At 36.0% G+C, this 15,982-nt stretch overlaps 1 protein-coding gene across 3 annotated transcripts in view; it reads right to left on the bottom strand.

Moving 5' to 3' along the window:
• The window catches only part of LOC132695414 (coiled-coil domain-containing protein 7-like), a 134,682-nt gene that overhangs the window by 109,418 nt on the left and 9,282 nt on the right, over positions 1 to 15,982 (bottom strand). For all 3 annotated transcript variants that reach the window (XM_078450290.2, XM_078450292.2, XM_078450291.2), the window contains exon 4: positions 13,602 to 13,685. In XM_078450290.2, coding sequence (XP_078306416.2) covers positions 13,602 to 13,685 — 84 coding nt within the window. The remainder of the gene's footprint in view (positions 1 to 13,601; positions 13,686 to 15,982) is intronic.

Genomic DNA, 15,982 nt, shown 5'->3' with positions numbered 1-15,982 from the left:
CTTCTTTTTGCCAATTTGGATGTCTTTTATTTCAATTTGTTGTCTGATTGCTGAGGTTAGGACTTCCAACACTATGTTAAACAACAGTGGTGAGACTGGACATCCCTGTCATGTTCCTGATCTCTGGGAGAAAGCTCTCAGTTTTTCCCCATTGAGGATGATGTTAGCTGTGGGCTTTTCATACATGACTTTTATGATGTTAAGGTATGTTCCTTCTATCCCAACTTTTTGAGGGTTTTTATAAAGAAAGGATGTTGTATTTTGTCAAATGTTTTTTCTGCATCTATTGATAGGATCATTTGGTTCTTATCCTTTCTTCTATTAATGTGATGTATCACATTGATTGATTTGCAAATATTGAACCAGCCCTGCAGCCCAGGAATGAATCCCATTTGATTGTGGTGAATAATTCTTTTAATATACTGTTGAAATCGATTTGCTAGTATCTTGTTGAGAATTTTTGCATCCATGTTCATCAGGGATATTGGCCTGTAATTCTCCTTTTAGTGGAGTCTCTGGTTTGGGAATCAAGGTAATCATAGAATGAGTCTGGAAGCTTTCCTTCCATTTCTATTTTTTGGAACAGCTTGAAAAGGAAAGGTATTAACTCTGCTTTAAATGTCTGGTAGAATTCCGGCAAGCCATCTGGCTCAGGGCTCTTATTTGTTGGGAGATTTTTGATAACTGATTCAATTTCTTTGCTGGTTAAGGGTCTGTTCAAATTTTGTCTTCCTGTTTGAGTTTCGGTAGTGTGTGTGGGTCTAGGAATTTGTCCATTTCTTCCAGGTTGTCCAGTTTATAGGTATATAATTTTTCATAGTATTCCGATAATTATTTGTATTTCTGTGTTGTTGGTTGTCATCTGTCCTTTGTCATTCATGATTTTATCTGTTTGGGATCTCTCTCTTTTCTTTTTGAGAAGCTGGCTAGGGGGTTATCAATTTTGTTTATTTTTTCAAAAAAAACAGCTCTTGGATTCATCAATCTGTTCTACTGTTTTTTTAGATTCTATATTGTGTATTTCTGCTCTGATCTTTATTATTTATCTTCTTCTGCTGGCATTGGGGTTTCTTTGCTGCTCTGCTTCTAGTTCCTTTAGGTGTGCTGTCAGATTTTGTATTTGGGATTTTTCTTGTTTCTTGAGATAGGCTGGATTGCAATGTATTTTCCTCTTAGGACTGCCTTTGTTGCATCCCAAAGGGTTTGGAGTGTTGTATTTTCATTTTCATCTGCTTCTATATATTTTTTGATTTCTTCTTTAATTGCCTGTTTGACACATTCATTCTTTAGTAGGATGTTCTTTAACCTCCATGCATTTGGAGGTTTTCCAAACTTTTCTTCTGGTTTTCAAATTTCATAGCACTGTATCTGAAAATATGCATGGTATGATCTCAATTCTGTTGTATTTACTGAGGTTTGTTTTGTGACCCAGTATGTGATCTATCTTGGAGAATGTTCCATGTGCACTCGAGAAGAATGTGTATTCTGCTGCTTTTAGGTGAAAAGTCCTAAATATATTGTCAAGTCCATCTGGTCCAGTGTATCATTCAGGGCCATTGTTTCTTCATTGATTTTCTGCCTAAATGATCTGTCTATTGCTTTAAGTGGAGTATTAAAGTCAACTGCAATTACCATATTCTTATCAATAAGATTGTTTGTGATTGATTTATATACTTGGGTTCCTCCAAATTGGGTGCATAAACATTTATAATTGTTAACTCTTTTTGATGGATAGACCCCATAATTATGATATAAGGCCCTTCTTCATCTCTGGTTACAACCTTTAGTTTAAAATCTAGTTTGTCTGATATAAATATGGCTACTCCACCTTTCTTTTGACTTCCAGTAGCATGATAGATTGTTCTCCATCCCCTTGCTTTCAATCTGAAGGTGTCCTCAGGTCTAAAATCAGTCTCTTGTAGACAGCATGTAGATGGATCTTGGATTTTTATCCATTCTGATACCCTGTTTTTTAAATTTTTTTATCTTTATTTATTCTTGAGAAACAGAGTGTTGGTGTGTGAACAGGGGAGGGACAGAGAGAGTGGGAGACAGAATCTGAAGCAGGCTCTAGGCTCTGAGCTGTCAGAACAGAGCCCAACGTGGGGCTCAAACTCATGAACCCATGAGATCATGACCAGAACCAAAGTAAACACTTAACTGACTGAGCCACCAAGGTGCCCTAGATACCCTATGTCTTTTGATTAGAGCATTTAATCCATTTACATTCAGTGTTATTACTGAAAGATATGGGTTTAGTGCCACTGTGTTATCTCTAGGTTTCATGCTTGTGGTGATGTCTCTGGTCCTTTGTAGTCTTTACAACATTCCACTCACAGAGTCCTCCCCAGGAACTCTTGCAGGGCTGGTTTAGTGGTGATAAACTCCTTCAATTATTGTCTGTCTGGGAAAGCCATTATCTCTCCTTCTATTCTGAATGACAGCCTTGCTGGATAAAGGATTCTTGACTGCATACTTTTCCTATTCAGCACATTGAATATTTCCTGCTACTCCCTTCTGGCCTGCAAAGTTTCAGTGGATAGGTCTGCTACTATCCTTATGTATTTACCCTTGTAGGTTAAGGCCCATTTGTCCCTACATGCTTTCAGAATTCTCTCTTTATCTTTGTATTTTGTCAGTTTCACTATGATATGCCATGGAGAAGACCTAGTCCTGTTATATCTGAAGGGCGTTCTCTGTGCCTCCTGGATTTGGATGTCTGTTCCTTCCCCTGATTAGGGAAGTTCTCAGCTATGATTTGTTCAAGTAAACTTTCTGCCCCTTTCTCTCTCTCTTCTTCTTCTTCTTCTGGAACTCCTATGATATGGATATTATTACATTTCATTGAATCACTTAGTTCTCTAATTCTCCCCTCATGGTCCAGTATTTTTTTCTCTTTTTCTCAACTTCATCATTTTCCATAATTTTATCTTCTATTTCACTTATTCTCCCCTCTGCCTCACCTCTTCTATCCTGTCACTGCACCTAGTTTGTTTTGGACCTCATTTACATTTCTTAATTTGTCATGACTATTTTTTAGTTCCTTGATCTCTGCAGCAATAGATTCTCTACTGTCTTCTATGCTTTTCTCAAGCCCAGTGATTAATCTTATAAGTATTATTCTAAATTCTTGATCAGATATATTGTTTATATCTATTTTGAGCAATTCTTTAGCTGTCATTTCTTCCTGGAATTTCTTTTGAGAATAATGTTTCTGTTTCATCATTTTGGCTAGTTTTTTCTCCCTTATGTGTTTTAATAGCTTGTTTTGTGTCCTGCACCTGTGAGCAACTATATTAAAAAGGGGTCATATGCTGTCTAGGCCCTGACCCTTCAGGAGATGTTTTTGGAGTGTGTTATGTGCTCTCTGTTGTTTTGACTCTGGTTGCTTTATCTCCTTACTCATAGTGGTGGTTTGGACCTTCCATCAGGTGTGCTTTGATTTGTTCGTTGAAGTAATCCTGGAAAAAAAAAAACTAAAAAAAGGAGGAGCTGGTGGTGGAAGAAGCCTTATCCCTTACAAAGAGAGAAATGACAGGGACAGGGAAAAAGAAAAGAAAATTGACCAGGCAGAGAAACTATATGGCTTACTCCAGAGAGAGAGAGGAAAATAAAGGAGGAGATACAAAAGAGAATAAATATGTCTGCCTAAACAAACCAACAACCAGAATAACCAGACTAGAGAAGAAATAAGAGAAAGAAAAAGAACAGGAAAAAATACACACACACACACACACACACACACACACACACACACACACACAAACACACACACACACATATATACATACACACACTTATAAATATATATATACATACATATATACATACATATATATGTGTGTATTTTTATATGTATATATGTGTGTGTGTATATATATGCATATATATGTGTGTGTGTGTGTGTGTGTGTGTGTGTGTGTGTGTGTGTATCAAGAACTGACCAAGAATTAAATCAGAAAATGCAAAACTGCTTGGGTGCCTTGGATGCCTTGGAACCAGTGTCTGGGCTGGTCTGGAGGAGGGGCTGTCTGGTTGGTAAGTATCAATCTTGCTCTGGTAGATACATAGTTACCAGGCACCAAGGGGCGTGGTTTGGTGTAGGCACATCATACCTCCACTGTGGGCCCCTTGTCCTTTCCCTGAAGCCCCACATCATTGGTGATAGGGAGAAAAATGGTGACATGCCAGTCTCTCCTCCCTGGATGGGTTGTCCCAAGCCACTTTGTTTAGGCCATCTTCACAGTGCTTTCAGGGGCACGAGTAAGCCAGTTTTTTTCACTCCAGTCTCCCGCACCTCCCAGGTCGTCGGATGAGATTCAAACCTCAATGTCTTAAAGGATCCCACTCCTCACTCCCTGGTTCAGGGAAAGTGCCACTCCACCCCATCCACAAAGGGCATCTGGCTTCTCACAATGCTGCACCGGCACAAGCAAGGTGGTTTGTCCTGATCCACAGTCTCTGGTGCCTCCTAGGTGATCAGCTGAGATTTGAACCCCCATGTCTTAAGGGATCCTGTACTGTGTGCTCCAGTTCCAGGGTAGAGCCACTCCACCTAGCTGATAAAGGGCCTCTGGCTGGCGGACACAAGCAGGGTCCTTGTCCTTGGAATGGCTCTTGTCCTCCCCACAGCACTCAAGGGAGGGGATTATACTCTCCAACTGCAGACTGTACCTCTGAGCTAGTTACTGAGCCCAGGGCTGGCTCCCCTGCCCCCCCCCCCCCCAGGTGTGTGAACAGGGCAGCTTGCCCCAGTCTGGAGAAAGTCCCACAGTTAGAAATTGGAACTATCTCCATTTTTTCCAATCCCTGGTCCATGGTTTTTCTCTTGTCCAAATACAATCCTACACTTGTACAACCTCTCTTTCTCTTCCTTTTGTCTCTCCGCAGAAGGGGATCCCTCCCCTCTGTGCCTATGCCACCCTTTTGTCTCTTCCCATTCACAATCACACACCTATGAACTGCCAAGTTGTCCAATGGGCCCCTGGAGATGTCTCTGTCATTTTGCAGCCCAGACTCTTGGAATTCCAAGTCCTCTGGCCTCAACACTGCTGTGGTTGCGGGACGAGGGAACTTCAGGCCCTCCTAGTTCTCTGCCATGTTGACCACCAATCCTGTTAGCTTGTCTTTTTGATGATAGTCATTCTAACAAGTATGAGGTGATATCTCACTGTGGTTTTGATTTGCATTACCGTAATGATTAGTGATGTTGAGCACTTTTCCATGTACATATTGACCATTTGAATGTCTTCTTTGGAAAAAATGTTCCCCTGCCCATTTTCTAATTGGACTGTTTGGGTTTCCCCCCAATATATATAGAAGTTCTATATATACTTTGGATATTAACAGCTTATCAGATATGTGCTTTACAAACATTTTCACCCATTCTTTAGGTTGTCTTTTCATTTTGTTGATGGTTTCCTTCACTGTGCAGAAGATTTTTAGTTTGATACAGTCTTATTTGTTTACTTTTGCTTTGTTACCTTTGTTTTTGATACCACATGCAAAAGAATCATTGCCAAGACTGACTGACTTCAAGGAGCTTAGCCCAAGTTTTCACCTGGGAGCTTTATCGTTTTAAGTCTTATATTCAAGTCTTTAATCCATATTGAGTTGATGCACAAAAGTGCATGGTGTAAGAGAAGGGTCCAGTTTTCCCAAAACCATTTATTGAAGAGACTATCCTTTCTCCACTGTATATTCCTGGCTCCTGTGTCATATATTAATTGACCATATATGTATGGGTTTATTTCTGGGCTCTCTATTCTTTCCCATCAATCCACGTGCTTTTATGCCAATGCCATGTCATTTTGATAACTATAGCTTTGTAATATAGTTCGAAATAGAAGACTGATGCCTCCAGCTTTGTTCTTATTCTCAAGATTGCTTTGACTGTTTGGGGTCTTTTGTCACTTCTTACAAATTTTAGGATTTTTTCCTATTTCTGTGAGAAAATATCATTGGAATCTTAATATGGGTTGCACTGAATCTGCAGGCTGTTTGGAGTAGCATGGACATTTTAACAATATTATTCTTCCAATCCATGAACACCAAATATATCCCCATTTATTTCTTTCTTCAATTTTTTTATCAATATCTTATAGTTCTTAGTGTACAGATATCTCATATCCTTGGTTAAACCTTTCCCTAAGTATTCTGTTCTTTAATTCTTCACTTTCAACCCTTCTGTATTTTTTTTAATTTTTTTTAAATGTTTTTATTTATTCTTGAGACAGAGAGAGACAGAGCATGAGTGAGGAAGGGGCAGAGAGAGAGGGAGACACAGAATCTGAAACAGGCTCCAGGCTCTGAGCTGTCAGCACAGAGCCCAACGCGGGGCTCGAACTCACAGACTGTAAGATCGTGACCTGAGCCGAAGTCAGACGCTTAACCAACTGAGCCACCCAGGAGCCCCAACCCTTCTGTATTTTTATGCTTTAATATATTTCTAGTAAACATATAGTTTGAATTCATTTTTAACCAAATTTTTCCTTTAATTGGTATATTTACTGACATATTTAGATTTATTTCCATTATCTACTTTCTAATTATTTTTTCCTCTCTTTTTTTAGAATCTTTTGGATTTTTTTTTTTGTCATTCAATTTTCCTCTACTAGGATAAAAATTCAACACATAACATATATTTTTTAAAAATAAATTTTAATAGGAATACCTAACTTATTAAAGTCATTACTATTCTCCCAAACAAGGACCTTAGATTATATTTCAATTGCAATTAATTCCAAGTCTAAGTTCTCTCCTGATGTACGTGATAATTATCATGCATTTTTATTCTATCATATTTTCTAATCCATAAGATTTGGTTATTAATATATATTTATATTACACGCATATACATATATACACTTATTCAATATTTACTACATTTATCATGTAGGTTGCTCTACTTGTTACTCAGACCTTTCCTCTGGATTATTTTTATCTCTCCAAAAAAACATCTCATAGTATTTCTGTTTTTATTGAAGTATAATTGACACATGTTACATTAGTTTCAGACATACAACATAGTGATTTGACAACTTTATATATAATGCTATGTTCACCACAAGTGTAGCTATCATCTGTCACCATACAACATGATTACAGTACCATTTCCTATGCTTTAACTTTCATCCCTCTGACTTATTCATTACATAACTTAAAGCCGGAAACTCCCACTCCCCTTTACTCCTTTTTGTCCACTCCCATCATCTCTAGCAGCCACCTGTTTGTTCTCCATATTTATGGCTGTTTCTGTTTTTTCTTTGTTTGTTGATTTGTTTTCTTCTCTAGATTCCACATATAAGTGAAATCATATGGCATTTGTCTTTCTCTAACTTATTTCACTTAGCATAAAACACTCAAAGTCCATTCATGTTGTCACAAATGGCAAGGTCTCATTCTTTTTATGGCTGAGTAATCTTCCATTGCATATAGATACCACATCTTCTTTATCTATTCATCTATTGATGTACATTGGGTTGCTTCTATATCTTAGCTGTTGTAAATAATGCTGCAATGAATATGAGGGTATATACATATATTTTTGAGTTAGAGTTTTTGCCTTCAAATAGGTAAAACTAGTAAAGGAAAAAGAAAAAAGAACTAATCCAAGTAACTCATGAATACAGAATTTAACATACACCTTATACGCAGTCTTGGAAAAGAGTACTGCCAAGGGATGAGGTAGGGGGATAGTATAAAAGAAATCATGAAATCTCTTTAGTAGATTTGTTTTTATAGTGATATAACAAGAAATCCTTAAACAATCTTGTAAGTATTATAGGGTTCAGCAAAAGAATAAATGTGTTGATGTTAAGAGTTAGGATTCTCACTATGGAAAGAAGTATACATATGAAATTGAGGAAGGCAAGAACAAGCCCTGAGGTGAGAGACTAGAATTAAAGGTGTCTCTGAGATTTTGAGATTTCTAAATGTGTCTGTTCATGTATGTGTGTGTGTGTGTGTGTGTGTGTGTACATGTGCACTTTATTTTTATGTAGAAATATGAGCACATGAACTATGTATATGGTATGTGTGCATACCTGTATACATTTCCTAGTTCTGTCTGCTGAAACGGCATAAAAGCAAAGACACTCCAGAATCACTGGGCATTTTTAATATCATTCCTCATTAAAGAAATAAGACTTTGTCAGCAAGATAGTGAATATGAAGCCTGAAACCCTCCTTCCCCCACAAAGACAGGGATTTTACATCAAACAAACCAAATGCCTCTGAGAAATCCAAAAACCAGTTAAACTTTAACGTTTCCTGTACCTTAGGCAAGGACAAGACCAACCACATCAACATCAAACACCACTTAAAAAAAAAAAACTTATACTCTCAACATTAACTTGCCAGAGCCTCTCCCTATCCTGACACTGTAGCACAATTGGGAAGAAATCCCCAACTCTTGTCTTCCCTCTGGGGATGGAAAGGAGTAGAACACATATTCAACACTCTGATTTGGGAGCCAGGAGGTTGCCCAAATGGCCAGTTTCCCTCTTGCCTCTATCCAAGTATTGACAGCAATAGGGTGCCAGAATCTCTGAGAACTAAGACCATCAACCATTCACCAGAGTACATGAAGCACCAGAGATTGCAGTACCAAAAATAGACAGTAGGTGGAGTTCCTTACTGAAATTTATAACCGCACCACTGGGAGTACCTGCCTCAAAGATTACACACATAAACCCAGAGGGAATGCCTACCCAAAAAGGGCCTAAGAAGCCTCCAGTATCTAGGCAGGCTGAATGGAGAAAGTCTTCCCTATAGGAAATCAGACCACAAAGTCTGGAAGAGATGCCAAAATTCTAACAACAAAAAGTAACAAGACATAGAAAGAGGGAACCATGGCACATTCAAAAAAACAAATTAAATCTCCACAAACTAATCTTTTTTTTAAGTTTATTTATTTTTGAGAGACAGAAAGAGCACAAATGGGGGAGGGACAAAGAGAGAGGGAGACAGAGAATCCAAAGCAGGCACCAGGTTCTGAGCTGTCAGCACAGAGCCTTACATGGGGCCCAAACCCACAGACCATGAGATCATGACCTAAGCCAAAGTGAGATGCTCAACCAACTGAGCCACCTAGGTGCCCCTCCAGAAACTAACTTTAAAGAAACAGAAATGTATGAATTATGAAGAATTCAAAACTGTCATCATGAAGATACTTAATGAGCTAAAAGAGAGCACAAGACAACCAAAGGAAATGAGAAAAACCATACATAAACATGAGAATATCAAGAAAAAAAATAAAAACTATGAAGAAAAACCACACAGAAATTCTGGAACTAAAGAATACAATAATTGAATTGAAAAATCCATTACAGGAATGCAACAGCTGACTTGACCAATTAGAAGAAAGAATCAGAAAACTAGAAGACAAGATCTTCAAAATAATCAAGACAGAAAAGGGAAAAAAAAAGAAAAGAATGAAGGAAAATAAAGAGAGCCTAAAGGATACATGGGATACCATGGAATGGTACAAAATATGAATTATGGGAACTGAAGAAGGAAGAAAAAAGAAACAGGCATGGAACTTATTTGAAGAAATGATAAAAATTCCCCAAATCTGAAAAGAAAATAGACATACAAATTCAAATAGCTTAAAGATCTCCAATTAGGAAAATATCAAAAGAAATCTACACTGAGATACATCATACTAAGCTGTCAAAAGTCACAGAGATAGAATCTTGTCAACAGCAAGAAAAATGTTCTACATTACATATAAGAAAGTTTATACCAGATCATCAGCAAATTTTTAACCATTAAGATTATGGGCTATTAGGGAGCACTGAAAGAAAACTGCCAAACAAAAATACTATATCTTGCAAAACTATTCTTCAAATATAAGGGAGAAATCAGGACTTTCCCAGATAAAAAGAACTGCTGAAAAGAATTCATTACCACTAGACCTTCCTTATAAGAAACCCTGAAGGAGTCCTAAAAGTTGAAGAGAAATAACAATAAACATCAACACAAAACCATACAAAAATATAAAATTCCCTTAAAAATATAAACATATCAACAAATATCCTGTAGTATTCTTAAGCAGGCAAATAAATCACTTATAAATTTGGTACAGAATTTTTTAAGATGAAAACTAATTATAAACTTAAGTTAATGGGCATACAATGTAAAAAGAGGTAATTTATGTCATGAATAACATAAAGTAGGAGAGGCAGGGATGTAAATAGTAGAGTTTTTATATGTAATTGAAGTTGTTATCCGTTTAAAATAGATTGTTGTAACTTTAATAAGTTTTATATAATTGCAATGGTAACCACAAAGTAAATAACTATAGAATATAAACAAGGGGAAACAAGAAGGGAATCAAAATACATCACTACAAAAAAATCAACAAAACACAAAAGAAGATACCAAGAGAGAAAAAGAGGAACCAAAAGCTACCAAACAGAAAGCATAAACATAATGGCAATAGTAAGCATCTCCTACAAGTACTATATGCTGCCTCTAAGAGGCTGTCTTTAAATCTTAGAACTCACACAGGCTCAAAGTAAAAGGCCAGAAGAAGATATTCCATAGAAACAGGAACTTAAAGAGAGCAAGGGTGGCCATTCTTAGACAAAATAGAGATTAAGACAAAACTGTCAAAAAATAAAGAAAAAAGAAAGATATATATAATGATAAAAGGGCCAATTCACTAGAAATATATAACAATTATAAATATATATGCACCTAATATTAAAGCACCCAAATATGTGAAGCAAACACTAACAGAACTAAAGGGAGAAACAGACAGCAACACAATAATATTAGGACATTTCAATATCCCCACTTTCAGTTATGGCAAGAACAGTCAGACAGAATATCAATAAGAAATGAAGGACTAGAGGCGCCTGGGTGGCTCAGTCGGTTGAGCATCTGACTTCAGCTCAGGTCATGATCTCGTGGTTCGTGAGTTCAAGCTCCGCTTCTGGCTCTGTGCTGATAGCTCAGAGCCTGGAGCCTGCTTCAGATTCTGTGTCCCTCTCTCTCTCCGCCCCACCCCTGCTTGTGCTCTGTCTCTGTCTTTCAAAAATGAATAAACATAAAAAAAATTTTTTAAGAAATGAAGGACTAAACAATACTGTAAAATAGATATACATAACAAACATATACAGAACACTCCACCTAACGACAGCAAAATACATGTTCTTCTCAAGCACTCATGGAACATTCTCCAAGACAGACTACATGTTAAGGACACAAAACAAGTTTTAACAAATTTTAAGATCAAAATCACACAAAGCATCTTTTTAAACACAATGGTATAAAATTAGAAATCAATAGTAGAAAGAAAACAAAAAAAAATCCACAAATATGTGAAAATTAAACAACATGCTCTTGAACAATCCATGGATCAAAGAAAAAATCATAATGGAATTTAGAAAATATCTGAAGATAAATGAAAACAAAACACAAAATACCAAAACTATGAGATTTGGCAAAAATCAGTACTAAAAGTTTATGGAGGTAAGTGTTTACATTTAAAAAGATCACAAACTGAGACACTTGGGTTGTTCAGTTGGTTAAGCATCCAACTTTTGATTTCAGCTCAGGTCATGATCTCATGGTTCCTGAGGTGAAGCCCTACATCAGACTTTGCACTAACAGTGCTGAGACTGCTTGGGATTCTCTATTCCCTTCTCTCTGTCTCTCTCTCTTTCTCTCTCTCAAAAATAAATAAATATTCAAAAAATAAATTAAATAAATAAAAAGATCACAAACAATAACCTTTTATCTAAAGGAACAAAAAAAAATTTGTTTAAAGCCAGAGTTTGCAAAAGAAAGGAAACAATAAATATTGGAGCAGAGATAAATGAAATAGAGATAGGAAACAAAAATGATACCAAGAGTTGTTTTTAAAAAGATTAACAAGGGGACGCCTGGGTGGCTCAGTCAGTTAAGCCTCTGATTCTTGATTTCAGCTTAGGTCATGATCTCACAGTTCGTGAATTCAAGCACATCAGGCTCTGCCTGACAATGTGGAGCCTGCTTGGGTTTCTCTCTCTGCCTCTCCCCTGCTCACATTGTCTGTCTGTCTCTCTCCCTCTCTCTCAAAATAAATAAACTTAAAAAATAAAAAAAAGGGGCGCTGGGTGGCTCAGTCGGTTGGGCGTCCAACTTCAGCTCAGGTCATGATCTCGCGGTCTGTGAGTTCGAGCCCCGCGTCGGGCTCTGTGCTGACAGCTCAGAGCCTGGAGCCTGTTTCAGATTCTGTGTCTCCCTCTCTCTCTCTGACCCTCCCCCGTTCATGCTCTCTCTCTCTCTGTCTCAAAAATAAATAAACGTTAAAAAAAATTTAAAAAAAAATAAAATAAAAAATTAAAAAATAAAAAAAAAGATTAACAAAAGTAACAAGCTTTAGCTAGATTAACTATGAAAAAAAGAGAATATTCAAATAATTAAAATTAGAAATGAAAGAGGATATATTACAATGATGTCCACTTTGCTCAAAGACAAAAGATCATAAAAGACTACTATACACAATTATATGCCGAAATATTGGATAACCTAGAAGAAATGGATAAATTCCTAGAAACATATAACCTACTGAGGCCAAACCATGAAAAAATTAAAAAATCTGAACAGACCTATAACTAGTGAGGAAACTGAAGCAGTAATCAAAAACCTCCCAACAAAGAAAAACCCAGAACAAGATGGCTTCACCGGGGCATTCTATCATTTAAAACACCAACCCTTCTCAAACTCTCCCAAAGAATCAAAAAGGAGGAATTCTCCAAACCTATTCCATGAGGCCTGCATTATCCTGATATCAAAACGAGACAAAGACACAAGAAAACTACAGACCAATATCCCTGATTAATAATGATGCAAAAATCTTAAACAAAATACTAGCAAACAGATTTCAAAAGCAAATTAAAAGGTAAAACCAAGTAGGATTTATGTCTGGAACATAAGCCTGGCTCACTATTTGTAATAACATGAAACAATGTAATACACCACATAAACAAATGAAGGACAAGAACCACATGATCATCTCAATAGATTCAAGAAAAGGTTTTGATAAAATTCAACTCCTTGATGGTTAAAAAAAAAAAAAAACCTCAATAAACTAAGAATAGAAGAAAACTAACTCAGCATAAAAATCCTTATGTAAACAGGCCACAACAAATTTTTGTTTTCTTCATGCATGTGTTTTTTAAAATTTTCATTAATTATGACATATTGCCTTTGTAATATAATTTACCTTATTAAAAACACTAAAATAAAAATACTCTTAATACTATATTTTCATCTGTAAACATGAAAAATACCAATGACTCTATCAATGCTGTACTTAAAGGAAAATTCACAGATCTAAATGCCTATGTTAAGAATAAAAAAAAATAATACTTTCTAATGCCTTTTGTAACTCATTAAGGCATTGTATCTAGACTAATATTGCTACATGATATTACATCCAAATTCAAACAACCAACATAGCTTTAAAATATTTTATCACTATAATTATTTTAATAGCAATTTTTAATAAATATAAAATGTATTAGTATAAAATTTATTAACAGTACCAATAATTTAAATTAAAACAATAAATGATATTTTGGATTCCATAATTTATGCAGAATACATACATGACGTTCTTCCTTAGCTGCTTCTTCTAACTGAGCTGCAAATTGTGAACAACATATCAAGAATGAATTCAGATCATCCCCAACCTTTTGAAAAGAATAAAACAAAGTTACTTTTAATTTCAGAACCCATATGCATACCCATCTATATTATAGTACATTTGTTTTTAAAAATAGTTTTTGTCTATAATTTATGTCCCTTCAAACATATAAGACAAGAAATTGTGCTCCAAATGCTATACTAGCAAATTCTCCCAGAAAGTGGAAGAGAGTACATTCTGGGGAGTGGCCCATGAATGACATACCCAACTATGCATCTCTTCTCATTCTCCTCTACATAGTTGTAGAAAATCAAGCATCCCAGATTTAGACTCCTGAAATTTATGAGCAGCCAAAAAAAGGTAGCAATTCTGTATATACCTTATAAATATCTCTTTGTGTTAGAAAATTAACACTAATTATAACTTCTGAATATAAGTATACTTATCAAGAGCTATAGTCTTTCACCCTCAATAAGCAAATGAAGACTTTGAGGAAAAAATAGTGACAGATTAAAATGTTACAATGACTTAAAAAAAAAAGTCACAATGACTGAACCTTTTATAGTAGAGTGGTGATTTGTAAATCAGAGACAACCTATGATAAACAAATCTAGATGCTTATATACAGTTAGGATTCTCAGAGTGTTCTCCATGAGGAATATGCTTATTCAACGTCACATTTTAAAACATACTCATATGCTCATATATTTTTTTTGTCATGGTAAAGATCTATACCCATATAGAAGAGTGGGAAAACTGAATTAGTCATTCAGGAGAGCAGGAAAATGAAGTAACTAGAGTTACTAATCATAAATATGAGACTATACACATGCTTGAGGACCATCTTCTATTCAGATTTAGAAGCCACAAATATAGGGATTGATTTGATGAGGGTTGCAGTTTAACAAAATAAAATCAATAAAGCATGACAGGGCAAGAGAGTTAAGTACCTATGTGTGGGAGCAATAATAATAAGGGAACATGGAATTTAAGCTAGGTAAGTAAGAATAGAAGAAGTATTTGGGACAGTAAAATGTAATAGGACCAATGGATTATAGTTCCCAATGGAATCAAAGGACTTTTGGAGTCAGAATATTAGACAGACTAAGTGGGAAAGATAAGAGGTAGTGACCAGAAATTAAGATGATTGAAACTTAAATTATGGAAAAGTAACAGTTATTGGTTATGACAAAGACTAAAGGATATCATCTTGTTGGTTAGTGGCTGACATAGAAGATAAGATCATTAGAGTGAATGATCATTCAGTGAACTAAGAGGCCACATTATTTGGAAAGATCTTCTACATGGATATTAAAATCATCAAAAATTATGACAACAGTGCTGTAAGACAAGTAGAATACCAGTATAATACAGACTGTTAGTCACCTACTAATTATTATGTTTTTCCTTGAGGATATTGAAAAGGAGAGGACATAAGGAAAACGTGATGAACTGAATTCTGCAGAACACTTTGCAGATGAGCAAAGAACCAAAGCCATATCCATACCTAAAGGGAGCATGGTGGAGAAAGAAGAGCACTTGGCCTAGTTGTGCCAAGTGTGCCAAGTCAGCCACGTGAAAAAGCAGGCCTACCATTGACAAACAGAATTCAGAGTATGAAGAAAAACCAGCTGAGCCTTTGACAGTCATTTAAGCTGGCAGATAGACTAGAATGAGAAAAGCTCCTAAGGCAAATCACTGAACCCAAACATTTTTCTTTTACCAAACTCCTCCCCATCTCAATTTTGCCATAAAGATGGCAGAAAAGGAGGCCTACGTACCCATTAGGAATGGTCAGAATTAAAAAGACTGACAATACCAATTCTGGTAAGAATATGCAGCCACCGGAACTCTCATAGAGAGCTGGTAGGAACATACAATGATTCCGCCATGTTGGGAAACAGTTTATGAGCAATCGCTCATAAAGTTAAACATGTATTTATAACTCACCAATCCTATTCCAAAGAAACTATCCACGATGAATAAAAACATATATCCTCACAAAGACTTGTACACAATGTCCACAGAAGCTTCACTCATAACAGTCAAAATAGTTACTGCATCCAACCACCTAAATGTTTATTAACTGGTGAATGGATTACAAACTGTGGGATAGTCATACAATGGAATACTCTTCACACCAAAGAAACTACTGATATACAGAACAACATGGATGAGTCTCAAATACATGATGAAGTAGGGAAGGCTATATATATATATATATATATATATATATATATATATATATAATGACTATATATTATATGATTTCATTTATATGACATTCTAGAGAAGGTAAAAGTATAGTGACAGATCCGTGTTTGTCTAGAGCCAGGGTGGGAG

Source organism: Panthera onca, chromosome B4, assembly GCF_046562875.1.
Source record: "Panthera onca isolate mPanOnc1 chromosome B4, mPanOnc1 haplotype 2, whole genome shotgun sequence".
In the NCBI taxonomy this organism is placed as follows: domain Eukaryota; kingdom Metazoa; phylum Chordata; class Mammalia; order Carnivora; family Felidae; genus Panthera; species Panthera onca.
The sequence above is the reverse complement of the archived record's forward strand: the minus strand, read 5'-3'. Positions and strand labels throughout refer to the sequence as shown.